General features: G+C 55.0%; 1 protein-coding gene across 3 annotated transcripts; it reads right to left on the reverse strand.

Annotated features, from left to right (window-relative positions):
* AHCYL1 (adenosylhomocysteinase like 1) lies at window positions 1-27861 on the reverse strand. Of its 3 annotated transcripts, none has more exons than XM_066203856.1 (17): window positions 27564-27861; window positions 12301-12412; window positions 11799-11942; window positions 10971-11071; window positions 10202-10304; window positions 9196-9290; window positions 8310-8416; window positions 8113-8229; window positions 7907-7970; window positions 5958-6046; window positions 5457-5527; window positions 4746-4840; window positions 4548-4646; window positions 3949-4017; window positions 2901-2979; window positions 2391-2511; window positions 1-1825 (listed from the first exon to the last, which is right to left on the reverse strand). In XM_066203856.1, the coding sequence occupies exons 1-17, from the start codon at window positions 27666-27668 to the stop codon at window positions 1819-1821; spliced, it is 1578 nt and encodes a 525-aa protein (XP_066059953.1). In that variant the 5' UTR covers window positions 27669-27861; the 3' UTR covers window positions 1-1818. The 3 variants fall into 3 exon arrangements, with proteins under 3 accessions (XP_066059953.1, XP_066059955.1, XP_066059954.1); XM_066203858.1 differs by lacking the exon at window positions 27564-27861 and adding an exon at window positions 24728-24861; XM_066203857.1 differs by lacking the exon at window positions 1-1825 and having other exon boundaries at window positions 2387-2511.
* Between the last annotated feature and the right edge of the window lie 95 nt (window positions 27862-27956).

The raw sequence follows: 27956 nt of genomic DNA on the forward strand, positions 1-27956 counted from the left end.
TTTTTTCCTAATAGTTTAATTAGACTTTAATGATTTATTGCTCATCTGCAAGGATTAATATTGCATTCATTAAAAATCATTCATATACAAAATAAACCTCTCGCTCCCGGCCCAACGCTGCCGCTGCCATCACCCGCAGGCTCCCCCCACGTGGCTTTTCCAGACCCGGAGCCCTCGCGCCGAGATTCCAGCCGGGATGGGCGGGAACGGGGGGCCGGGACCCCCGGGACGCGGGGGGCTCACAGGGAAGGGGGGATGCTCCCCATCCTTCCCACGAACGCCCATCCCAGCTCGCTAAGCCGTCCACAGGGAGGTCTGGGGGATGGTGGAGGGGGCCCAGGTGATCCCCGGGATCTGCAGGGGAGTGAGGCAGCTGATCCCCAAAATCTACGGAGCGAGCGTCCAGGAGATCAGGCAGGGTGGGAGAGGGGAACAGTCAGAGGACACGGAAGAGGGGAGGAGAGGGGGATGATCTCAGCACCCCTCCCATCTCCCGGCTCCCCAAGGAGCTTTGCACTCCCAGACCTGCAAATTCCCCTGGAAGGACCCAGGCGGGTGGATCCCTGCAAAGGGGGGAAGGAGCAGCTCCACGAGCTGGGAGGTGCCAGCTGCTCCTTCCCTCCCTTGGGTGGGGGGAAAGGAACAGGAGATTTGGGAAGGATGAAAAAAAGCCAAGAGGAACCTCAGTGGGTTGGAAGGAGCTTCCCCACACCCCAGCACAAGCTGGGAAAGGGAAATGTCAGCAGGCTGGGCACGGAGGAGGTGATGGGAGCAGCTGGGACACATGAGAGGGTGAGGAAAACAGAAACAGGGAGCAGAAGGGCCAGGCTGGGGTATGGGGAAGGCTCATCTCTGCATCCAGCTCAAAAAAGAAATAGTGAAAACACCCCCAAAACCCACCCCAGACACCCTCAACACCACCCAGCACTTCCCAGGGGGAGATGGGAAGGCGGCCACGTCCTTTAAAGAGTGCTTCCTCTTTAAAACATCTCTGTAAGGATCAGAAAGGAAAAGAGGAAGAAAAAAACAAACAAACGGAAAAAAAAAAATGTCTAAAACTCAATTAAGGTGCAGTTTGGCTAAAAAAAAAAACAAGGAGAGATGAGGATAATGCTGGGAAAGCGACCCCCATCCGGATTCAGATTAGCACCCTGAAACACTGAACTCCCCTGGACCCAGGTGGCCAGCAAACCCAGGCCAGTGGCCACCAAACCTGGGCCACCTCAGCGCAGGGCCCTGGGCCGGGCTTGGGCACAGTCACCCCCTTTGCCAGGTGTCCCGCAGGCCACTCTGCTCCCAGGAAGCACCCGGAGCAGGGATCTAGCAGCTAAAACTGGGCTCTTTAAGGCAATTTAGAAGTTGCAGATAATCCACACAAAGAAATAGAAGATAAAGTAGAAGAGCATCTCCGGATCCGCAGGGAGCCCGGCTGAGACCGACGTGGGCTGGAAAGGTGGGAAAAAATACAAAATAAAAGCCAAAATGAACCATTGCTGCAGGAATGAAGTGCCCTTGGCACAGCAGGGAAGGGAAAGCCCCTCCTGGAGCCAGGGCTGGGAATCAGCGGCTTCAGCCACATGAAAGCAAGAAGCAAATCCCAGATTGTCTGGCAAGATCAGACAGGGATGCAGTCGTGGAAAAGGGGGAGAAAAGAAAACCTGACCTTAAAATCACAGATAAAATGTAAAAACAGGTTCTGATGGTGGTTAAGAAAAGAAAGAAAAAAAAAAAAAAGGTAAACCAAAACAAGAATTATTTTTAAAAATAATCTCTCAAATGTTGCCTTGTGTGGTCTGGTCCTTCATGGAAATGGTCCCGTCAGTATCTAGGAGAGAAAGATGGGACAGTGAGGGACATGGGAGGTGCTGCTGTGCCAGAGCAAGGGGATCCCCCAGGCATGGGATTCCAGACCGGGCTGCAGGGACTTGAAAGCTTATCTCATTCCACAGGCAGGGACCCTTCCACTAGCCCAGGTTGCTCCAAGCCCTGTCCAGCCTGGCCTTGGACACCTCCAGGGATCCAGGGGCAGCCACAGCTGCTCTGGGCCCCCTGTGCCAGGGTCTCCCCACCCTCCCAGGGAACAATTCCTTCCCACTATCCCATCTAACCCTGTCCTCTGGCAGTGGGAAGCCAACCCCCCTTGTCCTGTCCCTCCAGCTCCTTGTCCAAAGTCCCTCTCCTGGAGCCCCTTTAGGCACTGGAAAGGGCTCTAAGCTGCCTTGGGAACCTTCCAGCTCTCCCAGAAGGGCTCCAGCCCTCAAAGCACCTCCGTGGCCTCCTTTGGACACGCTCTAGCAGCTCCACATCCTTCTGCTGTCGGAGACCCTAGAGCTGGAGGCAGAACTCCAAACCAAGGGGGAGCTGGGAGCTCCTGGCCCAGCAGTTCTCACCTGTAGTAGTTGGGTTTGAAAGGCCCATTTTTGTTGAGTCCCAGGTATTTGGCCTGGTCGTCCGTCAGCTCCGTCAGGTGGGCGTCGAACGATGGCAGGTGCAAACTGGCCACATACTCATCTGGGAATGGAACAGGGAAAACGGAATCAGGGGGTCCACGTCCCCCACCAGAACATGGGGAGGTGATGATTGCGAGGTCTGGCTGGGCAGCAGCCCAGGTTCACCATCACCCAAAGCAGAGCTGAGGCCAAGCCTGGGCTGGATGTGCCCCTAAAGGCACAAGGAGGGCACGGAAAACCCCAGAGAAGGGAGGCTGCAGCATGTGGGATGCCTCCCCGGCTGCAGAACACTAATGAAAATAAATAACCCCCATGTATTTTAAGGTCACTGCCTCTGGTGATTTCCCTGAACTCACAGTCCCTCTGGAAGCATTTCCCAGCCCAGGTTTGAGCTCGCCTGACACTGCTGGCACACGGATTCCCCAGGGAAAAGTCAGTTCCTTCACTCACCCATCTTCTTTGGCAGCAGGTAAACGTCCTGCTTGTACCGGCCCTCAGGAGCATTGTAGAGCTCAATCAGAGCCAGAGCCTGTGGAGAGCACAGGGACAAGCTGGGAACAGTCAGGAACGGCCACCAGCTTGGGCAGCACAAAGCTCACAGAGCCAGAATAGGATCTGGGAGCTGAAGGGACAGTGCAGCCATTTCCAACATGCCTTGAGGGAAAGGCTCCCACCCCGGGTATATCCCTGTCCGGGTCTCCATAATCCCACTGGAGGGATCAGAGATCAGGGATCAGATGCCTCCCAGCTGGTTTGCAGCACCTGGGCTCAACACCCCAGGGAAAAACACAAAGATGGTTTAGGGTTAGCAGCTCATCTCCTTTTAAACCAGCAAGCTGCTGTGGTGGGCTGTGGAGGGGCTGCTCCTCAGAAACTGGCAGCATCCAAAAACCAGGGTCATTCCTTCAGGACAGATGAAACTGCATCCCCAGAGTGCTGGCTTCCAGTGCTGGGAACCAAGTCTAAAACACAGGCCTGTTCCCTGTCCACTTGGGCTTACAGGAGTGAGGATAAGCCAATTCCCCACTGTCAGTCTGGCTGTCCTTCCCCGTGAGCACCAGTGCCACCAGCCCCCTCTGTGTTCCCAGCCCAAACAAAGCCTTGCTTTGAGGTAAGCTCAAACCTGTGCCGGGTGGGCTTAAACCAAAGCTGGGAGAGCTTAAATCCGTGCTAGAGGGGCTTAAACCTGTGCTGGGGAAGGTTAAACCCATGCTAGGGGGTCTCAAATCTGTCCTAGGAGGGCTCTAACCTGCCTGGGGGAAGCTTAAACCTTTCTTTCAGCCCAGCAGGATCTGTGCCATAAAACCACTTATTTAAAAGCCCTCCCAAAACCTGCTGTACCCAAAACACTGGGTCCACGCCAGCAGTAATTCCAGCCCAGACTAAATGGTATTTCTGGCAGTGGTGCCACCTCAAGGACCAATCCCAGCGTGTTCCCAGCTCCTTCCAAACCATCCCCACCCCCGAGGCTCGTGCAGGGCCCCACCCATGTACGGACCTGCGTGGTGGCTGTGATGGAGAGAACGAAGGTGGGAACTGTGGAGCAGCTTAGGTTGAGCAGACGGCCCTGGGAGAAAGCAGGAGTCAGCACAGAGCTGGACATGCTCCCAAATCCAAACCAAACTGAGTTCCCAGATGGGCTTCACCTCCACCCCTCCCTGCACAGGGGACCAGGGAACAGGGGCACAGAGAACCAGAGCATTTCAAGTCTGCTCCAGTTTCCACTTTAACCCTTCATTTCAAGGCAGGGGAATGTTTTGGACCCTAGAAAAGCCAATCCCTCCTCCTGCCAGAACAGCTCCTGTGGGAAGAGGAGCCACCCAGCACCTGGGAAACCCTGCACAGATGGGGTTTGCCTGAGTGGGATGAATCTCAGCACGGAAGAACGGAGCCAGATGGCACCTCTGTGGCTGCATGTGGGATATGACACACGCACCCTCAAGAAAAGGAAATAAAAAATAAAATAAAACAAATCAAATAAATCAAAAACCCCTTTTTTGAGCCCTGAAGCTCCTCCCAGCACTTTTCCACCTGGCTAAATCTGTGATTTCCTGAGGAAGGCCCAAAGCATCACGTGGGCCAGCTCTCCACACACACCTCGGCCAGCAGCACCACCCGCTTCCCGTCCGGCCAGATGACGTGGTCCACTTGGGAGCGCACCCGCTCCCAGGTGAGCTCCGGCGTACGCAGGCTGGTCTGCAAGGGGAAGAGGGAGAGGCTGGGCTCAGGCTGGGCTCAGGCTGGGCTCAGGCTGGGCTCAGGCAGGCACACACGGCCGGAGGGGCCGGCACTCACCACGTCAATCTCGGTGTTGGAGTGGCCCATGTTGCACACGATGCAGCTGTTCTTCATCCGGTCCAGGTGCTCCCTGGTCACCACGTTCTTGTTCCCTGCAGGCACAGAGGGCACAGCTGATCCCACAGCAGTGCGAACACAACCCTTCTGGTTTCTCCTTCCCTGAATTTGAGTCAGAGAAGCTCAGCTTGGAGCAACATCAGATGAACTCCCCCGGGACATGAGCCCTTCTGGCTGTGACAGCAGAGAACATGAGGGACAAGTGCTGTCATGGAATATCCTGAGCTGGAAGGGATCCACAAGAGTCATCAAGTCCAACTCCTGGACCTTGCATAGGACACTTTCAACAATCCCACCCTGTGCCTGAGAGCATTGTCCAAACATCCCTTAAGCTCTGGCAGGACTGGGACTGTGACCATTCCCTGGGGAGCCTGTTCGGTGCCCAAATCTTTGATCTTTGCTCCCATGAATTGAATTAACCAGGCTCTAGGAGATCCCAAAATACCCTGAGAACACGTGGCCAAGATGTCCCTCTGCTCTGGGCCAGGTCTGTGGGCAAATAGCAAATCAGGAGGAAAAGCTCCTGGCAGAGGCCAGCTACTGTGGAAAATTAGGAGCACAGAGCAGTGAAATGCCCTCCATTCCCAGCTGCCTTGAGACCCCACTTGGGAATGATGCTCCTCAGCCTGCTCCAACCTTGTCTATCCCTACCTGTGCAGGTGATGACGACATCCACCTGACGGATTACTTCGCTCAGCTTCACCACCCGAAATCCATCCATGCTGGCAAAAAAAGGGGAGTAGGGACCATGATGAGAAGGAGAAGCTTGTTCCTTCTCTGCCCCAGACCATGAGGGATCTCAGCAGCTTCAAACTGCTCTGGCAGCAGCCCAGGTTCTCCTCTACTCCTCCAGGGACACCGGTGCCACGAGGGAGGGCTGTGCAAGAGTTCGGATGTCCAACCCACTCTTGGAAATGTTGGATGAGCCAGGAATGTGTGGCATAGAAGCTTGAGCAGCCTCCCCAAACCAGCCAGTGAACACCTTCTGCCCAGTAGCCCATCCCTGAAACCTGCCTGAGCCCTTCCCTATCCCATGCACCCCAACAAGGTGCATGTTCTCCAAAATGAGCCACAGATCGCCCTGGCTTCACTCTAGCCTCTGGCAGGCTTTGGAAGAGCAGAGACAGTCCCACGCAGATGGGAACACCTTACCAGGCTTGGAGAGCGCAGATGGGGTCAATCTCCGTGACGTACACGATGGCTCCCAGGGCTTTCAGGGCAGCACAGCATCCCTTCCCCACCTGCCGAGGCAAAAGGATCCCAGTGAGGTGGGACAGACACACCAGTGCTACAGTCCCTGCCCTGAACAGCCCAACCCATCCTAGGCTGGAAGATCCTCATCCCAGCCACCTGCCCAAGGCCAGGAGCAGCTCAGGATCTACCTGGTGAATGGCACAACTGCCACAAGCCCAGCTCCCCCTCCAAGGCCACCAGCTTCCCACTGCCAGAAGGCAGGATTAGACAGGATATTGGGAAGGAATTCTCCCCTGTGGAAGGGGCACAGGCTGTCCAGAGAAGCTGTGGCTGCCCCATCTGGAAATATCCACAGCAGGAGCTTTCCCAACCCAACACTCTCACAGTTTGTGCAGCTCCAGCACTGCAGGAGCTTCTCTCCAAGCAGGAATTAAAGACAGACTAGAGGAGCACACACTGCCCCCTTGCCTTTAAGCTACAGGATTTCAGAGCCATCCTGCACTCCTCACAGGGCAGATCCTCCATCCCATGCTGCCCACATCAGCATAGGGAGCACAGGGCTCCCGCAACAGCATCTTGGACTTGTTCCCTCTTCTCAGTAGAAAATGAAAACAAAGTCCAGCTCTCCACATCACCAACCCACACCAACACCTGGCTCTGCTGCATCGACTCTACTCAGCCCCATTTTGTGACCAGTATCGTGCTGGACCAAAAACATTTCCAGAGAGACCCTCATTTATCACCCAGCTCCAACCTCGGGTCTACTGAGCACACCCAGGCAGGACCAGCTGGGACTCAACTCACATCCAAAGGGGAAACCCTTCAGGGTGAACAGTCTGGGAGAGCTAAGGGTGTTCTACTCTCTTGGAGGAGAGCAGGCTACAGCAAGACCTTAGAGCCACTTCCAGTGCCTAAAGGGGCTCCTGGAGAGCTGAAGAGGGACTGTGGACAAGGGATGGAGGGACAGGACAAGGGGGAATGACTTCCCACTGCCAGAGAGCAGGGTTAGATGGGATAGTGGGAAGGAATTGTTCCCTGTGGGGGTGATGAGGCACTGGAATGGACTTCTCAGAAAAGCCGTGGCTCCCCATCCCTGGAAGTGTCCAAGTTTGGATGGGGTTTGGAGCAACCTGGTCTGGTGGAAGGTGTCCCTGTCCATGGCAGGGAGTGGAACTGGATGAGCTTGAAGCTCCCTTCCAAGCCAAATACGGGTTGGAAGTCTGCGGTTTTCTGACTTTCCTGTAGTGAAGAAGTCCAGTAAAGCTTGGGACAGACCCTGGAGACAACACCCAGCACAACTCCTGCTTGGAGAATCAGGCACCAGCCCAGCGTGCTCGGTGAGAGCCAGCACAGTCTCTTGGTCAAGCAAAGCTGGGCTCCACTGGTGCCTAGATGAATTAGGGAGCAAATTCCTGCTGGGAAGAGCCTTTGCAGCTCCTGCCAGTCCCTGCACAGTACTGGAAGATAAACACCCACAGGGACATGCACAGATGGAGGGAAGGTGGCAGCCCCCAGCTCCAGCTCTTCCAGGGTAGAATCAGTTACAGGTTCATGATACAATTTCCCTCTGCCAGAGTATTATTCCCAGGGAGAAGCCGCCTGCCCCGCTCAGTGACAGCCAGGCTGGATGCTGAACCTGGGCCAGGGACAGCAGATGGGAGCACCCGTGGGTAGTTATAATTCAGGCCAGTGTTCCCAGCAACTGTCAGCTGTGCAGCCCAGTTCATTTGCAGCAAAGTGGGAAATCTGATTCTTGATCTCCATCCTCCCAGCAGATTCCAGCAAGATTTCCCTGGTTACCGCTCACCAGGTTGGATCTACTCCTCAGAGCAAGGGCGACTGGCCTTTGCACAGGGGATTGCAGGATGCTGAGCTTGGGGGAGGCCAGCACAGCTCACAGAACTCACCTCCCCATAACCACAAACCACCACTTGCTTCCCTCCAAACATCACATCCGTGGTCCTCTTCAGGCTGGGGGACAGAGAGAGACCTGTGTTGGGATCAGTCAAGCCCAAAACCAGGTCAAAGCAGCAGAGCCTGATCTCTGCTTCAGAGCAGCCGGAGCCAAACCCACCCGTGTGGAAGTGCCAGTGGGGAAAAGAGCTGGACTCACCCATCCAGGATGGATTCCCGGCAGCAGTACAGGTTATCAAACTTCTGCTTGGTGACGGAGTCATTCACGTTCATGGCTGGGACACAGAGCTTCCCAGCCTTGGAGAGCTGGTACAGCCTGGGAGAGGGCAGAGGCAGGTCAGAGCACACAGCAGCAACTCCCTGAGATCTCTGGCTCTGCCTTCCCAAAGCTCCCACCTGTGCACGCCGGTCACGCTCTCCTCCACAATCCCCCGGATCTTCTTGAACACGCTGGGGTATTTCTTATAAACCCAGTGGGTCAGGTCCCCACCATCATCCAGGATCTATGGAACGGGCACAGGAAGAACAGGGAGCAGTCAGGCCTCCCACTGGGAAACACACTGGCTGAGGACAGGATGGGGAAAATGATTTGGAGGAGCATCTTGAGGCACTGCTGGAGGGGCTGTTTGGGCAGAGGCCTGGGGGCCAGGACTCCTGGGTTCCCCTAAGTGCCTGCAACTCAGGGTCTCCTCCAAAACACTGAAATTCCTTACCCCTGTGTGGAGCTGCTGGATCCTAACAGGATTTCCTGCCTCTGCTATTGCTCTGCAGCCTGGAAAGGTGACCACAGGCAGCACTAACTAACTAGGCTGAGCTCAGGACGCCACAACATTCATGCCCTGAAAGCAAATGGGAGAGGAGAGGCTGTGGGAGGTGTCATGGCCCACAGACACATCACTGGTGACCCCAGACTACGCACCAAGGGGGGATACTGGCTTTGACAAGGGAAAGGTCCCCACTATGATCCCAGCCTCGGGAGGGAGAGGGATCTGTGCTGAGAAAGGAGTGGTTGGGGCAGTTCCTGCAGGGGGAAACAGAAGCCATTTCTTGGCTTGTGGCGACTCCACCAGGAGCTGTTCCCGTGCCATAGGGATGTGCCAACTCTGGACATCATCTCTGCAGCTCCTGACATTCCCATGGCTGTTCCCAGCTCATCTCCAGCTGCCGCTCTCCAAGAGCCTCCCTTTAATGGGGGTCTGAGGCCCTTTCGAGGCCAGCAGGTTCCCAGGAACAGCCCCAGGGTGGAAAGGAGGAAGAGGAAGGGCTGGAGAAGGCTCCTCACCATGTTGGCCTGCCAGCCATCTACGTTAACACAGCGGTCAATGCACCACCAGAAATCATCCTCTGACTCCCCTTTCCAGGCAAACACAGCAACACCTGAAAGAACCGGAGCATCCTTGGAGTTTGCTGGGCTTGGCAGAGCTCTCTCCTGCTTGGCCAACTCCACAAACACACGGACACAAGAGCCAAGGGGCCATGCAGAGATCTCATCACAGCCCACACCAGGATCAGACCTGGCCATCCCTCCCTAGAAGATATTCCCCAAAAATACTAATTCCCTAAAGTGGGGAAAAAACAAAAAAAATCTAAAAAAATCTGCAAAAAAACCCAAAAAATAAATAATAATAAATAAATAATAAGAAAACAATACTACTAACAAAAAAAGTATAAAAACAAATAAAATATAATTTTAAAAACATGGTTAAATATAAAATTAAAATATATTTTATTTTTTATAATTTTATATTTATTCCTATTTCTTTTATTCTTTTATATATAATATCCATTTTATGTTATTCTTTATAGAATGCATTTATATGCATTTTATAAATACCTATACATGTATTCATATGTTTATATTGTACATTTTATGTTAATGTGTATATTTATATTCTATATAAAATATATCTACATGCATTTTATAAATATCTATATGTGTATCCATATGTTTATGTTGTATATTTTATGTTAATGTGTATATATATACATACCTAGTATAAAATGCTTCTAAATATAAATGACAATTTTATAACATAAAATTTATACTATTATATATACTTAAATTTATATTATAATCTCTATTATTTTATTATTATATATTGTAATAAATATTTTAATTTCTATTATTATATTATTATATTAAATATTTTAAATGTATAAATATAGAATAAAACATACATAAATATAAATCGAAATAGATACAAATGAAATGTGCAGTTCCCTAGAAGATTTCCCCGGGGATGAGGCCAGGGAGGCAGGAGGGGCTGCCCGGGCCGGGCCGCACTCACCAGCCTCGGCCAAGGCGGCGGCCACTTCGTTCTGGGTGGAGTAGATGTTGCAGGCGGACCAGCGGCACTGCGCCCCCAGCGCACACAGCGTCTCGATCAGCACCTGGGGACAGGGCACGGCCCGGGTCAGGGATGACCCAGGGGTCAGGGATAACCCCGGGGGGTCAGGGAGGACCCGGGGGTCAGGGATAACCCTGGGGGTCAGGGATAACCCGGGGGGTCAGGGATGACCCGGGGGGTCAGGGATGACCCGGGGGTCAGGGATGACCTGGGGGGTCAGGGATGACCCCGGGGGGTCAGGGAGGACCCCGGGGGTCAGGGAGGACCCCGGGGGGTCAGGGAGGACCCGGGGGTCAGGGAGGACCCCGGGGGTCAGGGATAACCCGGGGGTCAGGGATAACCCCGGGGGTCAGGGAGGACCCCGGGGGTCAGGGAGGACCCCGAAGGTCAAGGATGCCCCAGGGTCAGTGTTGCCCTGGGGGTCAGGGATAATCCCAGGGTCAGGGATGTCCCGGGGGTCAGGGATAACCCAGGGATCAGTGTTGCCCTGGGGGACAGGGATGCCCCCAGCACAAGGGCAGGCCTCAGGCAGCAGTGATGGGCACAGGAACCAAACGCTGCCCTGGGGAAATGCCACCAGCACAACCTTTCCAAAATGCTTCCAGACTCTACTGAACGTGCCTTCTCCCACTCCGGAGAGATAAAGAACTTTCTTCCCCAGGGAAAAGCTGATGTCCCACCCCAGGCCCCCAGATAAGCAGCCACTCACGGCAGTCTGTGCTGTGATGTGGGTACAGCCCACGATTTTAGCTCCAGCCAAAGGCTTCTCCCCCTGGGCTCGTTTCCTGAGCGAAATCAGAGCAGACATGTCTGCAAAAGGAAGAGAGGTTTTAATGCGGGTTCAGTCCATGAGGTCCCCTCTCTTCCACAGCTCCCCTCCTTTCAGGGCCTCCCAGGATACCTCCAGCCCCAAAATTTCTGCTGTAGCTGTTACACAGGCAGGGAGAAAACTCCTCAGCCCTGGCCTGGCAGGTCTGTGCAAAACAGGACCAAAACACCACGATCATTTGTCACCTGACCAAGGGACAAGGAGAGAGGCAAGGAGGGGTCTGGGACTGGCACTGCCTGGAGAAGGCTCCTAAGGACAGTCACCAGCCCTGTGGCAGCAGGTGAAGCACCTGAACTTGAAAACAGAGCTGCCACATCTCAGAAGAGCTGCTCTAAATGTGCCTGGATTATCTTCCCCTTCTAAAAGGAGAGGAGAGTTATCAAATCACCACACTGGAAATGGTAATTCAGCTTCCTGTCACCCCCAGAGGAAGGGGCTGGGATTTTCAGCTTTCACGTCTCTGAAGGTGTTACAAGATCCTTGTCCATCCAAAGCCAACAAAACATTAAACCCTGCAAGAGCTGTGCTCCTGCTAGAAAAGGGAAGGGACACAGCATCAGTTTGCTGGCACATCTTGCTCTTCCCTAACTGATCTGGGAGGGAAAACAGGATATCCAAGGCTGCAGCAGGAGTGGGAACTGCCACTCCTCAGCTCCTGGTGTCCAGAAGCTGCCCCAAGCCCCAGAAGGTCCACACTCCACTTCGTACCTTGCTCGGCGATCTCAATCTCCCGGCGCCCAAACTCTGCCTGTTTGATGTTCTTCACACAGAAATTGCTGCTGCCCTTGGAGTTGGTTTGCTGTTTCTCTCGGGGGGACACCTCGTCATCAGAGCTGTCTGTGTACGAGGCAGCTAAACCAGAAGAGGAATGAGTGTTATGCCAGGCCTTATGAACCCAGGAACCTGCTACCCTTCAGGTTTCTGCTCTGTTTCCTTTCCCAGCTTTCACTCCTGGCTCAAACTACCAATCTCCTAAGGAAAGCCAACACCCTGAAGGAATTTTGCACTTTCTCTCTAAAACAACCTAGAGGTGACAGGATCATCAACTGGCAATCAATGCCTGAGCTTCGGGAACGCCTGGAATCATTCCCTCAGCATCCAAGTGCACACAGCAGCACAAATCCTGCCACAGGGTGTGAGCAGCACATTCACTGCAGCACCCGCCCTGGGTTTGGGAGAGGAACACACGAGGACAGGACCTGGCACCTACCAGAGCTGTAGCTGTCGGTGGAAGACTGGGAGATGGAGCGGGACAGGGACCGACGGCCCGTCTTGGTCGGGAATTTGGTGAACTCCTGCATGTCATCTGCAAATTGGATTTGCTGGGAGCAAAGGAAAGAAGTGCTAAATCAGGAGGTGATCCTTAGGGCATGACACATCCCCGAGCTACAGGGACACACAGATCCCTTCAGTCCACAAAAGTTAACATCACCAAATACGAGGCTACAGATGGCAAAAATTAAATCCCTTCCTCTACCTGAACAACTGCCACCAGGTCTTTGTCACAACACCTGAAGATAAAAAGACCACCCTGAAACATCCCCGTTAACCCACTCCCAGCTCCCTAAGGCTCTTTCACGAATCACACTTCTTGTACAACCCACATCCCATGTGGAGGCAGAGCTCCTGCTCCCCCAGCCCCAACCAATCCTGGCAGATTTCTGCCCAAAAATGCCGCAGCAAGAAAGCTGGGGTGGTCCCAACAGATCCCTGGTGCTTCCAGGCTCTTTCCCAGGAGCAGAGCATCCCGCAGGTTAAAAACACCACTCATCCTTCCAAAACTGACACTAAAAGCACAGGAAAAAGCCTCAGCAAGAGAGAACATTTCAACAAAAAGAAGTTGACATTGCATTGGCTTTCAGCCTCCTCTGCAGGACAAGATGTTTCCATTGGAAGAGAACCCCCAAAACAGCCACCTCTCTCAGCCAGAGGCAACTCAAGGCTCCAGCACCTTCCACCAGATCATCAAATTCAACTGTGTTGGGCCAAAAAGAGAGGAAAAATAACCCAAAACTGCTCAGCTGCTGCTCTCGCCCCAAGCGAGCATCCAGCCAAGGGCTTTATTGCTGCTCCTGCCAGGGAAAGGAGAGATGAAAGGGAATTAGGGAAAGCACCAGCAAATCCAGCCTGCAGCCCCCTCCCCGCTGCCATGCAGGAGACCCTGACAAAGAGCCCCAGCACGGCCCCTTCGCTCAGATCACGTCGCTGCAGGATTTAATTTTGCCATTTAACAGGGATGAGACGTCATGGCAGGGAGTGGGATTAACAAAGCATTCCCCAGACCCAGGGGACCTCAAGAGGAGTCCTGGAGAAATCAAGATGATGGAAAGAGACAGCCCAGAGCAGCCTCAAGGAGGGGTTTCCCGTGCCACGGCCATCCCAAAAGCTCCCTGAAAGCTTTGATGCATGAAACTGCCTTTGGAGGGGAGAAGAATGAAACTATTTAGTTGAAATGATCCATTCCAGAAAGGAGGAATCTGCACAAGCTGGAGCTGGGTTGGCTGCAGCACCAGTACAGCTTTTTGGGCTGGAAAAGGTAACAGTTCTACAGAATCCCAGCAGATGGTCCAAAACCAGCATGTTATTCCACTTGGGAAGGGACAAGGGGGCATGAAAGCCATGGCTCTCTCCAAGGGAGGCCAGGAGAGACGATGTGGGACTCCAGCATCCCTTCCAGGAACTGACTGGCACAGATCAGAACCATTACCACACCCAGCCAAGCATCCCAGGCATTCCTGTGGGTGCTGCTGCTGCTGCAAGGTTTCCAGCCAGCTCCTCCATCCTGGACACATCACAGCCCAGTATCTGCTCCCCCAACCAGACTTCCCAGCAGACTCCAGCTGGATTCTGATGTGAACTACTTTAGTTTGTATTAGTGGAAGGAATAGGAATGATAAATGGAGACAGAAGGTTTGGTTTTGCAATTGTTGGAGGTCATTTGGTGCAGAGGGAGGATCCAGAGGGCACCACAACCTCCATCCCCACGGGAGAGCAGAGGGAGGTTGTGGAGGGCAGGATCCAGAGGGCATCACAACCCTATCCCCACAGGAGAGCAGAGGGAGGATGTGGAGGAGACTACAACCCTCATCCCCATGGGAAATCAGAGGGAAGACCTGGAGGGCATTGAAACCTCCACCCCCAGGGAAGAGCGGAGGGAGGATCCAGAGGCCACCACAACCCCCATCCCCACAGGAAAGGTGATTCCAGGGAGAAGAGGGGCAGAAGCACTTCCAAGCAAGGTGCCAGCATTGTGCTCAGGGCGTGTGGCAGGGGCTGGCAGGTTTCCCTACAAGGAATGATGTTGCTGGAATCTGTTCAAGGTCTATTGCTTGGATCAATCTTCCCCACACAGCCTGGGATAGGCTTGTGCTGCTTCCATGCTGCTGTATTGCTAAGGAGGAAAAAGTATCAGCAATTTCAGGACACAAGATTTCCACGCCTTCACATCAAGCTCTTCCTCTGGCAGCTCATCAAACCAGAGGGTATAAAAATCATTCCGCATAAAACAGCTGCTGGCATTAGAACAGCTTAAAGTGTTAGCTGAGGAATTTTCTGTATCTCAGGGAAAGGTTTCCAGGGAAAAGGTGACCCAGGAGGAAAAAAAAAACATAAGGTGCAGTGCTCCAGCCCAGGGTGCAGGTCTGTCCTGGCTTGCAGCATCCAGGATGTGTGAGCTCCAGGACAAGGCAATTGCCTTCAGGGAAATGTGCTGCCTGGATGGTCTCATGGAGCACAGCTCCTTTGGGATGCCGTGGGAGAGGAAGGGATGGAGGGATGCTGCACTGCCCAGTCCCACACCACAATCCACCTCCCCTTCAGGGCTCCAGCTGTGAGTGCTGAGCCAGCTCTGAGGCACAACCCCACGCTGCAAGAGAAACAGCAGATCTAGAAACACGGGAATAAGGGGATCGAATCCAAGGGGAGAGAAAAAGCAAGTGCGAAACAAACCAAGTGCTGAATTACCCCAGTAATCCCTACCGTGGCTTTACCAGGGCTCAGCTGAACTCCCCAGCTTAGCAAAATCTGCCCTGGCTAAAATTATCATCAAACACCATGAAGAGCCCCCAAATCCAAGGAACCGTGGGAACATCCAACCCCTCGGAGCCCGGGAAATTACCGCAGTGTCCGGCAGCGCGAGGCGGGAGCCGAGGGAGGTCGGGCAAGGCACTGGAGCAGAGGTGCGTGACCAGTGCTCCCCACGTGCCAGGCGCTCGAGCTGCATTAAGGAGACAGAGAAAATCTCCTAATCCCTCTGCCTGTCATGGCATTCCCGGCCGGGGGCTGCGGGTCAGCACCCTGGGGCAGTTCAGCTCCCAAGAGCACGGCCACGAGTCGCATCCCAAACCTCATCCCGCTGGAAGCGGCTTTTCCAGCCGGGTGGAGCGCAAGGGTTTAAGAGCAAGGAAAATATTTTTTCATCCCAGAAATTCATCATCAAGGAGGGAAAACAAGGCAGCACCCATTTCCCTGCACGGGAATGAAGCCAGGGGTTTTCAGCACCACTGCCCTGGAGAAGGAGGAGATGGGGCTGGAGACCTAAGGGGCCAAATGAGCAGCTCCTCACTTGGAACAGCAGGGATGTGGGGATGTGTTCTGCAGGAAAACAGCAGGATCCACCATCTTCTGCCAAGTTCTACCAGAGCATTGTCGGGCACTGCCTGCTCCCGGTCACACCAGCCAAGCCACGAGGGCATTTTCTCCCTGTGGGAAATCTACTGCCACTGTGCCCATTCCCAGACAGATCTGACACTGCCCAACAACAGCTGCTCATGTTCAAACCACCCTTTCCACGGCTGGAGCTGGAGCTGAGGGAGCACCGTCCACCCTGTTTGGCCACACTGCCTAGAGCATCCCAAACCAGCAGGAAGCTGGAGTATCAGCCTGAACAAGCTTCTCTCCAGGTTATAAGGATAAATCCAGTGAGAGCACTGGCAGGGCAGAGCCAAACCCAGCAGCTCAAGTGTCCCCAGCACACACAGCCTCATTTGTTTAATTATTGTGACACAGGGAGGGCAAACAGATTGCAGGTCTGGATTGGAACCATCTCAACAAACTGGCAGCTCATGACTGCAGGCTGTGCCATCCTCCATGGCTGATCCCAAGCACATTCCCAGTGGTCAGCCAGGAGAGCAGCTTTTGGAGCTGACAGAGTAAGAAAATTCCACTGCCTGACTCCAGAGAGAGGCAGTTGTAGATGGAGCTGGATTTACCCCAGGCACAGACAAGTCCAGCATGTCCCTCTCACACAGGACAATCCCACTTTTCATTTTACCACTTCTTCCATTCCCAGAACAGCTCCAGAGAGGTCGCTTAAGCTCCTTTGCTGTGCTACACATCCCTGATTGCATCCCATGCAGCCCTGGGGGAGAGCAGGAGCAGGTTGTGGAAGAACAGAGATTTTGGAAAGCATCCACCAACTCACAGCTGACATGGCTCATCAATGCACAGGCTCCACAGGGGAAAGGACATGGGAAGCAGCTCCAGGCTCTACTCCTAGCACCCCCAGGTTTGCTTCAGCAATCCTTTTTTTACTATTATTAGTTATTATTAGGGACAACGTGATCGTCGGCACACGCGCAGCCGTGGGAAAAGTGTTCTCCCAACCACTTCTGTCCTGGATAAGTGGAGGGAGGACAGGAGCAGGCTCCACACATCACCCAAGATAAGCAGGGAGCAGTGAACCATCTAAAACCCTCCAGACTTCTGAGTCTGACATCCGTGGATGTGAGGACACAGCACAGTTGCCCAGGGAGAAACAGCAAAATGGGAGGAGAGCACATTCCTACAGTCACACAACCACCTCTAAAGCAGAAAAGTCTCTGCAACCCATTTCTGTCCTCCCAGGAGAAAGCCTGGAAGGATCCAGAGTCCTGGGACCTTTCCTTTGGCTGCAGAAAACCAGCAGCAGGGATCAGGACTATTCAGTGTGGCCAGTTCCCGTTATTTAATACGTTCTCTCAAACAAAAACTCCCTGGCAGAGGCTGGGAGGGCACTGCTGGATGCCCACGCTGCCAAGGCAGCCCTGGCATGACCTGTCCTTTAAGTTTATCATTTCTTTGTAATTCCTGGAAATTCAGCCAGACAAGGAATGTTTTACAGCTCAAACAAGCATCTTCCTCCTCACCAGCCCTGCTCCCACATGAGACAGGAGCAGCAGCTCAGAGGAGGGCTGGGTTTCACCCACCTGGAGATGGGCACCTTCAGGGTTCAGTCTCCAAGGATTCCTTATCTGCAGAAGGACAGAAAGCTACTGGTTTTCCCCGAGGAGGAGCTGGGTCAGGCATTCCTAAAGGACAACTTGTTTCAATCCACTGATTTGCAGAAGCAACTCAACACAGCATCCAGGGAGGGCAGAGGCATCCCAGGGAATGAGGCCCTTCAGCCTCATCAGCAGAGGGGAAAAAAGTCAGACAAACCAGTGCTCTTCATTCCAGGTTAAAAAGAAGAGAGAAGCAGCTCTGCTTGAGCCACCTCCTCAGGGAAGGGACAGAACTCTTCCAAGGTGTTTTCAGAGCCACCCAGATCCTAGAGGGGACCCCAAGCTTCCTGACCAGGAGAAAAGAGCTCCTGCTTCCCTGAGACCATCCCAAACCCAGTGGCTGCAGGTTCCCAGTGCTCCCAGTGTGTGTCCCTGTGCTGGCCTCTGGAGCTGGCCCCATGCCCACTGTGGCCATGCCAGGGCTCTGGGTTTGTTTAGAGGACGTGGCTGCCCTGTCCTCAGGCCCCCTCTGCTCCGCTTCCAGGCTGGAAGAGCCAGCCCCTGTTCCCACAGGACAGTGTCTAGACATGAGGCTGGAAACAGGGGACACACAGGGGGACAGAGCTCCTGCTCCACAATACAACAGGACACGGATTTTTGGGGTGGGAATCAGCAAGGCAGACAGGGATGGTTTTAGGGTTCTTTTCATGTGAGTTTATCCAGCCTGGAAGGGTATTTCTGGATCACAGCACTCCTAAAGGACAGAAGGAAGGGCAAAATGAGGTACTCGGAAAAGGGGGATGGGGAATCAGGACCAGTGAGATTCCCACCCTGACGACTCCCCATCCTCATCCCCAAACCACTGCAGAGGGGAGGGTTTGGAAGCAGATTTGGCCCTGTGACTCAAACTATCCCATTTTCCCACCTCCAAGCTCTGGTCATGCACGCCAGTGCAAACTTGGATGGCAAAGGGCTGCACAAATTCACATGAAACTACGGCCAAGCCCATGGAAGAACCACCAGTTTCCCAGTTCAAATCCTCCCAGCAGCAGATGAATCCCCAGCCAGAGCACAGGGCCAGGTGAAGGGGGCATTTTCCCCAGCAGTGCCCACTGCTTCATTCCACAGGGATGCTGGAAGAGCAGGAGAGCTGCTCAGCAAGCATCTCCTGGTCCTCCACAGCCTGAGCACCAAGGGCTCTGTGAGAGCTGGAAGTGGAACAACCCTCAGGAAAAAGGACCTGCTTCTGCTCCAGGTGTGGCCTTTGCAAGAGGAGAACTTTCTCCTGGTGGTTCCCCCAACTTTTAGAAGAAACCCCAAGTGCTCCATTCAGACATCGCAGCTGCAGGAGCTTCCCGAGGGTGCTGCTCTGTGAATGGAGGCACAGCCATGTGGAATTTGGTGCTTCTGGGTCTGTACCTCTCACTCCCAGAGGGTTCACAGGGCAGGCTGTTCTCTCTAGAGACACAGAGCTGCCTGGCACTCTCTCCCCACCAACTCCCAGTGCAGGAATCCCAGCCAAATCTCTGCCTGGAAACCTTTACACTGCTCCCAGTGAAGAAATAAAAGGGCACTGAGGTTCTGGCAAAGCAAACCAGCCAAGCCCTGATCCCAACCTCCATCCTCCACTGCCAGGGAAAGGATGGTTGGGTAAAGCACCGAGGGAAAAAAACAAACAAACAAACAAAAAAACAAACAAACCAATTTTCTGTGATTCCAAGAGGAGAATTAAGAACTTCCACATGAATCCCGAAACTTGAAAGAGAAAAAAAAAAAAAAAAAAAAAAAAACACCAGGAAAGAAAGAGACCCATTCCAAAGGTTAATAGGCTGGAAATCACCACAGGACTTCAATCCTGATGGGAATCACCGTAAATGCCAGTTAAAGGAAAAATAAACAGAAGGAAGGATTCAATAAAAGAAATGTGATTTTGAGTGTTAAATAGTAACTGGGGATAAATCCTGCCTCATAAACACCTGGAGGTCAAAGGTGTGCTCCAGCAGGAGCAGAGGGAAAACTTCCCACCAGCAGATAAGGAGACATCTAGTCCTTGGCCTGCAGGAATCGAGACGAAGTCTTTGGGCCCGGCTTTGATGGACGGGGATATCTCCTGAAACACAGAGGGATATCTCCTTCCTGACAGGAACAGCAAAAGTCCAATGTCTGGGATCCCTAAGGGCAGTGAACTCCAGCCATGTCTCACAGGTTAACCCCATAACCCCCACGAACAGGCAAACAGCAACTGGTCTAAAGCCATCCCGGATTTCCCACCTGGGGATTCACCCCCAGTGCCCACCCAGCCTGCGGCCTAGCACGTGTTTGGGCAGTAGGAAAATTAGTATGAATTGGAGTTATCATGCTGGAAGAACTGCACAGGCAAGACAAGGTCATGTCCTTGCAAGGACAAAGGGAATTGCTTCCCACTGCCAGAGGGCAGGGTTGGATGGGATATTGGGAAGGAATCCTTCCCTGTGAGGGTGCTGAGGCCCTGGAGCAGCTGGGGCTGACCCTGGATCCCTGGGAGTGTCCAAGGCCAGGCTGGAGGGGGATTGGGAGCCATGGCAGAGGGAGGACCTGGGTGAGCTTTAAGGACCCTTCCAACCCAAACCATCCCCCTATTCCAGGACTGTGGGTTAAATCACTTCCAGCAGCTTATGGGGCAATCCAAGGACTGCTGGCCTCCAACAGGCCAGCTGGCAGAGCTGGGAGCCCATGGAAATGTGTTTGTGTGTCAGAGCTGAGAGGGAATCAGCTCTAATTAGCATCAATTTTTAAACTAATTAGAAAATGCCTCTCCAAGCACAGTTGTATGAGACCATGAGAACACTTGGAAGCACTGTCAAATGGCTCGTTCAGCAACACCTCATGGTTTGAAGGGAGGGTTCACCACAAAAAACCCAAAAAACCAAATAGAGAAGCCCAAACTTCTGCTCTGTAATCCTAAAGCAACCCCTGTGTTTTGGGGGAGGAATCACTCCCCTTGGCACTCTGGGCACCCCACCTGCCTCCTCTTCTCCCCACAAACTGCCTTGGGCAATCTCAGCATTCCAAGACTTCTACTGCTCTGTCAAAAAAACCAAAACAGCAAATCCCAGGAGAGGCTCCAGGTACTCTCAGGTACCCTTAGCTGACCCTGCATCCCTATGTCACAGCTTTAAGGAAAAACACCCCGCAGGATCAGCATGGAAACAGAAGCAGTCTATTCTGGAAAACTGGGAACCCATCCTCCTGCTGTCCTGACTCCCAAAGCCTCTCACTGTGCTATTTCCACTAGAGCTGCCCCTTCCTCATTTACCAATGGACCACCTTCAGCCCTGGCGAGGGGCAAAGCAGGAGAAACCTCAGGCTTCAGCATGAGCCTCTCCCTGCTCAGGAGTCTGAGGAATCACCACCAGGACGGACAAACATCACCCTCCTGGACAGTGACTCATGTCAGAGCAAAACTGCAAGCAGGGCTGATTCCATGAAGCCCCTTTCTTTTAAAGGAGGCAGGAGGGATGAAAGTGATTTCCTCGTGGAGACGGCAAGCTCAGTGAATATTTGGAGAAGGGATGTAGGAGACACTCTGCTGCCTGCAAGATGCTGACAGCTCCAAGGTCAACAGGGATCAGCCAGATGTTCTCGCTCCAAAACATGCCCAGGTTGGATGCAAAACTCTCCCCACAGTGCAGGAATGTGTGAAATCTGGGGCTCCCAGTTGGGAGGCGACAGGAGGAGAGGCACAAAACAGCAGACACAGGCTGAACCTCACCCTCATCTGGAAGGAGGGCACTAAAACATGAATTTCAGGAAGGCAAAGCCCCAAGGAGCCTCCTTTTCCAGGCTGCCTACTTCTTCTCACTGCAAAAGGGTGGAAGGAGTGATCCCCTCCACCCACACCACACAGATAAACCAGGCTCCAGCAGCTCCCACCCAAACCCTGGCTCCTGAAGGCAGGCAGCTCCTCAGCCAGGCAGGAACGGGTGCTGCCAGCCAGCTCCAGGTCTGTGGGGGCAGCCAAGGGGAAGCTGCACCCAACTCCAAGGGCTGCGGGAGCCTCACCCCAATTACAATGGAGCCTGTTCAAGGAGCTGGAACATCATGTCCTCGGCCACCTCAGTCCTTTGGCTGTCACCAACCTGAAGTAAACAGATTCTGCAGCAGCAATAAGCTCGTTACCAAGGCCACCGTATTGATCCCAAAGTGTAATTAAAATTCACAGTTCAAGCAGCCCAACTCAGCAGGGCAATGGGGGCAGCTCCGAAAGGCAGGACTGGCCTCAGCTTCCGCATCCTGCTTTCTCAGGGGCACAGAACCCTTGGGGGGAGATCAGCTGCCAAAAAACCTGCCCAAATTCTTCCCTGTGACAGCGGGGAGGGCCTGGCACAGGGGGCCCAGAGAAGCTGTGGCTGCCCCATATCTGGAAATGTCCAAGGCCAGGTTGGACGGGGCTTGGAGCAACCTGGGATAGTGGAAGGTGCCCCTGCCCATGGCAGGGGGTGGAACTGGGTGATCTTTAAGGTCCCTTCCAACCACACCATTTCCAAACAACGGCAGCTTCCTCTTTGGATCTTTGGGCCATCAACCAAGATGCCCCAGAGCACCCATTCCCAAGGGCTCACCACACCAAGGAAGCCTGCAGGGATGATGTGGGCAGAGGGGGATGGTGCAGAGTGGATTCCAGCACTGCTCAGGGTGCCCAAGCCCTGCCCAGTTCCCTGGGAAGGGGCTCTACACAACCTGCTGAGGTGGCACCATGATGCTCCTCCTTGGTGGGGCTCCCTGACCCTTCTCCCAGCCCCTTACAGATCCAAGGCTTGGTTTCACCAAGTCTCACTCTGGGAGAAGTTCTGGCACAAAGTCCTTTGCACTGCAGGCCCTCAGGGCCACCAGCACGTCCCAGGACAGTCACCTGGAACGTCACCACCGTGTGCTGAGTGAAGGTGAGCCAGAGGCCCCAGATAAGCAGCTCTGATCAAAGGGCTCAGCAGGAAACATAACGAGCCCTCTGCAAATGCGACCGTCACCCACAGGAAGCTCCTGGTGATAAAACACAGCCAGGCACAAGCAAATCCCTCAGGCTGAGTGCTGAAGTCCCCCACATCTCCTGCTCCAAAATCTGAGATGAGGCACTCACCAACTCCTCAGAGATGCAACACAGACGGGATCTTCACTTGCAAAGGATTAACTCCAACCTGACCTTGAAAACCTGATTTCCAGAGCAAAATACCCCAGCCTCAACATTTAGCAGGGAGCACAGGAACCCACTCCAACACTTGCACAGGCTGGAAAGCACAGAGAAAACTGTTCCCAAAGAAAGTATTGCGGTAGGCCGGTCTCCAGCAGATGATAACCTGGCATTCTGGGGAAGGTCAAAACAAAACACTGTGCCCCTGCCTCCAGCACTCTTCCCACACTCCAGACGTGGCTGCTCACATGGGAAGCGGGTCCCAGGATGGGTGGTCTCCACCCCCACACCATCAAAAGATGACAAGAGATGCTTCTGAAGACTGGGAAGAATGAATATCCAACTCTTCTCCCATCTCCAAAGGACTGACATAAGAGTGGAAACCCAGCCTCCTTCAGGGATGCAGGAGGAAAGGGGGTAAGCAAAAGCCACAGGCTCTGGCACATCATTTTGAAGGTTTGTGCCCATCAAATCCCCAAAACCTCATTTCTTCCCCCTCTCTGGTTCAACAAATCAATTAAATGTCTTCTGACCTTGCCCAGTGCCAGGGCACTGGGACAAGCCTCCCCTCTGGACATCAGGGTCCAAAACACCAAAACAACACGATGGGCCCAAAAGCAACTTAGAAAAAAATTAGGATTCTACCATTTAACACAACACCAGGAGTGAACTGGCTGCCCTCAAGCCCCAGTAATTCATCTCCACTCCAAATACCCCTGGGCTTTTTCCCCCCCACTTAATAGGGTTTTTATGCACCCCAGGGAAGGTCATACTCATCTCAGGACTTCCAGAGGACAATGAGTTGTTCAACTCATCCCAGCCCAGGCACCTCATTACGAGAAAGAAAAACTGCAGCGACAGAGCAAGGCACCAAAGCAGTGAAGATCTGGGCAAAGGAATGAGCAGAGCCAGGTGCGCAGTGCCTGCAGAACAGCAGGACAGGAGGTGGTAGCCATGGCCCCAGACAGGCTCACAAAGGCACTGAGGATTTATGAGCAGCCACTTCAAGGAATTAAATTAAAGGGACAGGAAAAACGAATGGCTACAGGAGCTCTGTCAGGACAAACAAGGGCAGTCTCGTCCCCCTGACAGCCTGAAGGGGAAGGCAGTTTATCACCTGGCCTGGCAGAGCTGCAGGGACCTGGGATAAGTCACGACAGCCAAGTGAGGCAGGAACAGGTCTTTGGGAACAGGCTGTGCAGGGCAGGGATGCACCCGGCTGCAGCAAGGTCAGCGGTCCGCAGGCCACTGCAGACAGGAATGATGATCCAGAGAGGACACTCCCCAGGGGCCAGCAGCTCCCCACAGGCTCCATCCCCCTCTCCCCAGCTTTTCCCTGCTCCATCTCTGCCACCCCCACAGCAGGCAGCACCGGGCTGGCTGCCACCGCAAAGCTGCAGCGCAGCATTAGCATTCCCTGCCACAGCCCGCGGGATCCCGCCGGAGCCGGCATCCATCCGCAGGGCACAGCAGCACCCCAGCGCACCCACAGCGGCCCCAGGGGCACCCAGCTCACCTCCCCAGAACCGAACCGGTGCCTTCAGCCCATCTCAGAGCCCGGGAATGCTGCAGGAGAAAGATCTGGCTGCAGGGTCCATCTGCTTGCCAGCACCCAGGTGTGGAGGGGCCCAGCAGACAGCGATGCCAGCGGGACAAGGACAAGCGGGGTGAGGTGACAGACAGGGACGGTGCCGAGCCCCCTGCCCTGCCGCGAGCACGGTGCCGCTCGCCGTGTCCTTCCCACTCCAGGGCACCCCCAGCTCGGCTGGGCTGGGAGTTTAAGGCTCCACCGACTGGCTGACGTGGACTGGGAAAGCGACGGCTGCCAAGGGCACCTGCAGTCTCCAGGGAGGCAGGAGAGCAGATGCCCAGACGCAGCAGTGATGGCACACAAGGATCTGGAGGAGCACAACCTGCCCTTGAGCTCTCCCGTCATCATCTCCACATCCATGTTCGCTGAACCCGGATAAGCCACCAGCCTCAGCATTCCCAATCTTCCCCAGTAACACCACAGCGGTGGCTGGAGAAGGCGCAAAGCTCAGCATCGTTCACCTCTGCCTGCAAACCACTCCTGGCCAAAGAACCATCTTGCTCAGACCAAACTGGGGTCATTATGCTGACAGACAAATCCCCACAAACTGCAGTGAACAGGGAGCTCTGGCAGAGCCAGGAAATCCCAGCTCTTGGGGGAAAACATCCCCATTCCTCCTTCCACCTCCACTGACTCAGCTCCTACTTCAGCCCGGAGCTGATCACATTTAATCTCTTACCTCCTGCTTGTTTCACTTTTTCGCCTGAAACAAGTCCCTGACGAGAGAAAACAGCAATGCCGGGGCTGACTCCCAGCTCCAGGTGACCCCAACAAGGAGACACCAACTTCTCAGCAGCACCTATGGGTCCAACGTGCGTCCAGTCGCATCCCAAATGCTCCTGCAGGTCCTGAGCTGGATGCTGGTGGGCTCACACTGGCACTTTCCCCAAGCTCCAGCACAAGTCCAGGCTCCTCTGAAAAGCCACTCACAGAGACGGAGCCTGCGCTGAGCCTGGCCACGTTCCCACCCTCCCCATCTCCAAACGCCTCACGCAAACTGCATCAGCAAAGTTCAGGGAGCCCAAAAACCCAGGAGGGATGTGCTTCAGCAGCACAGCACCATCTTGCCCACCTCCATGCTGGTAAGTCATCTCTCTCCACCATATCTGCTGGCCTCTGACCATGCCAGGAGCTCCAGGGCAGCTGGCACAAAAGTCACTTCGACTTGCAGGGAATCAGAAGGGCGTTTTAATGGTTTAATTGCAATCCTGCTCTGAGGCATCAGAGCTGGGGGCACTCAACAGCTTATCTCAGGAGAGCAATTCTCCCTCCCTTCATCCTCCTGCCAAGGCCTCTGCCATTCCCCAGCACTATTTGCAGGAACTAGCCAGGCAAGGAAAACAGGAGCCCGGAGCAATTTGTTCCCTGAGCTCAGCTCAGCGAGCTCCCATCTCTGATGTTATCAGCCTCAAATGTCGTGTGTCGCTCTGGGCACCTTCAATATCCTCACCCAGCCAGGAAGAGCTGCAGCAGCCACTGAGTCCAACCAAGGCTCTTCAAGCTGCACAACCAGCCACGTCTGCAGCAGAAAATTCTGGGGATACATCATCTCATCCCTCTGAGAGGCTGGCAAACTTGCCTCCGAGGATGCTCGATGGATTTCTTTTCACCACAGGTATTTTGGTTCCATGCGATGCTCTGGGATTAGCAGCCTGCTGTCCCCTTGGAGCAGTCGGCTGCAGCCTGGTGCTGTTCGCTCTGACAGGGATGATGGTTACGAAAAGGTAAAAACAATCCCTGAGTTCGAGCTGTGCTGAGCCACTGCTGGAAGAGGCAGATACCAGCCCCACATTCCTCTGCTCCTTCCTCCAGGCTATGTCCACAGCCCAGATAAACAGAGCCAAGTCTCCAACCCCTGCTCCCTGGGAGAGAAGATGCCTTAAATCCAGCTGACCTTCCCCAAGGGTCAGACGCACCCCAATCCCACCCATGGCCAGAGCAGGCAGGAGAGATTCCCCCGGAGAATGAGGATGTTCCCATTCTCTGTGCCTGCTCTGCCTTCGCATCCACCGCTTCCAGCCGGCTGCAGCCCCGAGGGGAACACAATGTTCAGCTGCACAGATCTGTGCAGTGCCTGGAACACGGATCTGCCTCCCTGGCAGGACTGAAACTTCAGCACTGAGCCCGGAGCACAGGGCCCGTTCCCCAGGTCACTGGGGCCCTGCACCCTGCTACAGTGGCAAGGCCAGTGCTTCAGTGCCCTCTGATCACCCCACAGGGTTGTGGGAGCAGCACTGGGAGATCTCACAGCTCCCGTGAGGCCTTCAAGGATGGAGGGGTACTGAGGTGACTGTTCCCAAGCCCAAATGTGCTCCCACCCACACCTCCAACAGAACCCCTGTCCCCAAAAAACCCAACACACTGAAATCTCTCGGGCACCCTTCTGAGTAACTCACAGCTGGATTCCAGGTTGCTGCTTCTGGCTCTTCCCATGTAACAGGTCTCCCCTGCTTTACCCCCAGAATAAAGCCCTGTCACCCCACAGTCCCACACACGGGCCCCACCCTGCCTGTCCCCTTCCCAGGGTCGCCCTGTCCCCCTGCACTCCTATGCCACAGCAGAGGCCCCTGCTCTGACCCCAGCCCCCGGAACCTGCCCTGCATGTACCGGTCCTCCCCTCACCCGCAGGCGGGCCAGGGCTGTTCCCCAGTACAGACCCCTCTGTCCCCAGCACCCGAGCCCTTCCCTCCCACCCCAGACCGGGCCAGCAGCTCCCTGGCTCGGACCTGCCACCCCAGCCCGGCCCAGCCCCCTCGCCGGTACCAACTTCCCTCTCCACCACTAAATGGGGACAAGCCCCGCTTCCCAGTTACCGCCAAACTGGATCAGGTGCAGCTTTCCCAGAACAACCCCCCATCTGTGGGGCTGCTCGTCCCAGAGCCAGGTCACGGTCCCCCCGCTCCACAACCGAGGGCTTCTCCCCCGAGCCGAGGGCAGCTCCCGACCCCCAGGCTGCATCCCCGACTCCAACCGGGGCTGGTCCGCCCAACCGGGGGCTCCTCCCGCCCCCAGAGCGGGGACTCACCCCCACGGCCGGGAGCTGCTCCCCCGAACTGTCCGCCCCACAGCCGGGAGCTGCTCCCCGAACTGTCCGCCCCACAGCCGGGAGCTGCTCCCCCGAACTGTCCGCCCCACAGCCGGGAGCTGCTCCCCCGAACTGTCCGCCCCACAGCCGGGAGCTGCTCCCCGAACTGTCCGCCCCACAGCCGGGAGCTGCTCCCCCGAACTGTCCGCCCCACAGCCGGGAGCTGCTCCCCCGAACTGTCCGCCCCACAGCCGGGAGCTGCTCCCCCGAACTGTCCGCCCCACAGCCGGGAGCTGCTCCCCGAACTGTCCGCCCCACAGCCGGGAGCTGCTCCCCGAACTGTCCGCCCCACAGCCGGGAGCTGCTCCCCGGAACTGTCCGCCCCACAGCCGGGAGCTGCTCCCCGAACTGTCCGCCCCACAACCGGGGCTGCTCCCCGAACCGGGATCTGATCCCCCGCACCGAGCCGGTCCCCCGCCGGCCCCGCTACCTTCTTGGGGGCCTTGGTGACGGTGGCCATGAAGGAATATTTCTCGGCGTCCTCCACCTCCTTGGCCTGCTTCTCCTCGCCGCCGGCGGGCTCCGGCACCGACATCCTGATGCGGCGGGGAACGCGGGGCGGGCCGCGGCCGCCGGCGGGACAAACCGGGACAGGGTACGGCGGGGCGGACGGGGGGAACCCTCGGGGCGGGTTTAGCCCGGCGCGGCCCCGCCGGTCCCTCACGCTCGCTGCGGCGCCGCCGGCGCGCTGGCTGCGGCGGGTCTGCGGCCGCCGCGCCAGGGGCGGGGTCTCGTGACGTCACGTCGCGGTGACGTCACAGCGCACCAGCCGGGCAGCTGAGGCCGCGCGGCGCCGCCGGGGGGGAGCGCGCGACGGGCAGGG

The sequence above is a fragment of the Chamaea fasciata genome, unplaced genomic scaffold (assembly GCF_029207755.1).
Source record: "Chamaea fasciata isolate MVZ Bird 193981 ecotype frontalis unplaced genomic scaffold, bChaFas1.0.hap1 SCAF_25, whole genome shotgun sequence".
Taxonomy (NCBI): Eukaryota; Metazoa; Chordata; class Aves; order Passeriformes; family Sylviidae; genus Chamaea; species Chamaea fasciata.

Bases quoted from the DNA above. Each gene is read 5' to 3' on its own strand.
- AHCYL1 (XM_066203856.1), bottom strand. From the start codon at position 27,668: ATGTCGGTGCCGGAGCCCGCCGGCGGCGAGGAGAAGCAGGCCAAGGAG. The intron at 7,971-8,112 runs GTGAGTCCAGCT...TCTGTCCCCCAG, and splicing joins CGGGAATCCATCCTGGATGG to CCTGAAGAGGACCACGGATG. The intron at 6,047-7,906 runs GTGAGTTCTGTG...TTGCCTCGGCAG, and splicing joins TGGTTTGTGGTTATGGGGAG to GTGGGGAAGGGATGCTGTGC.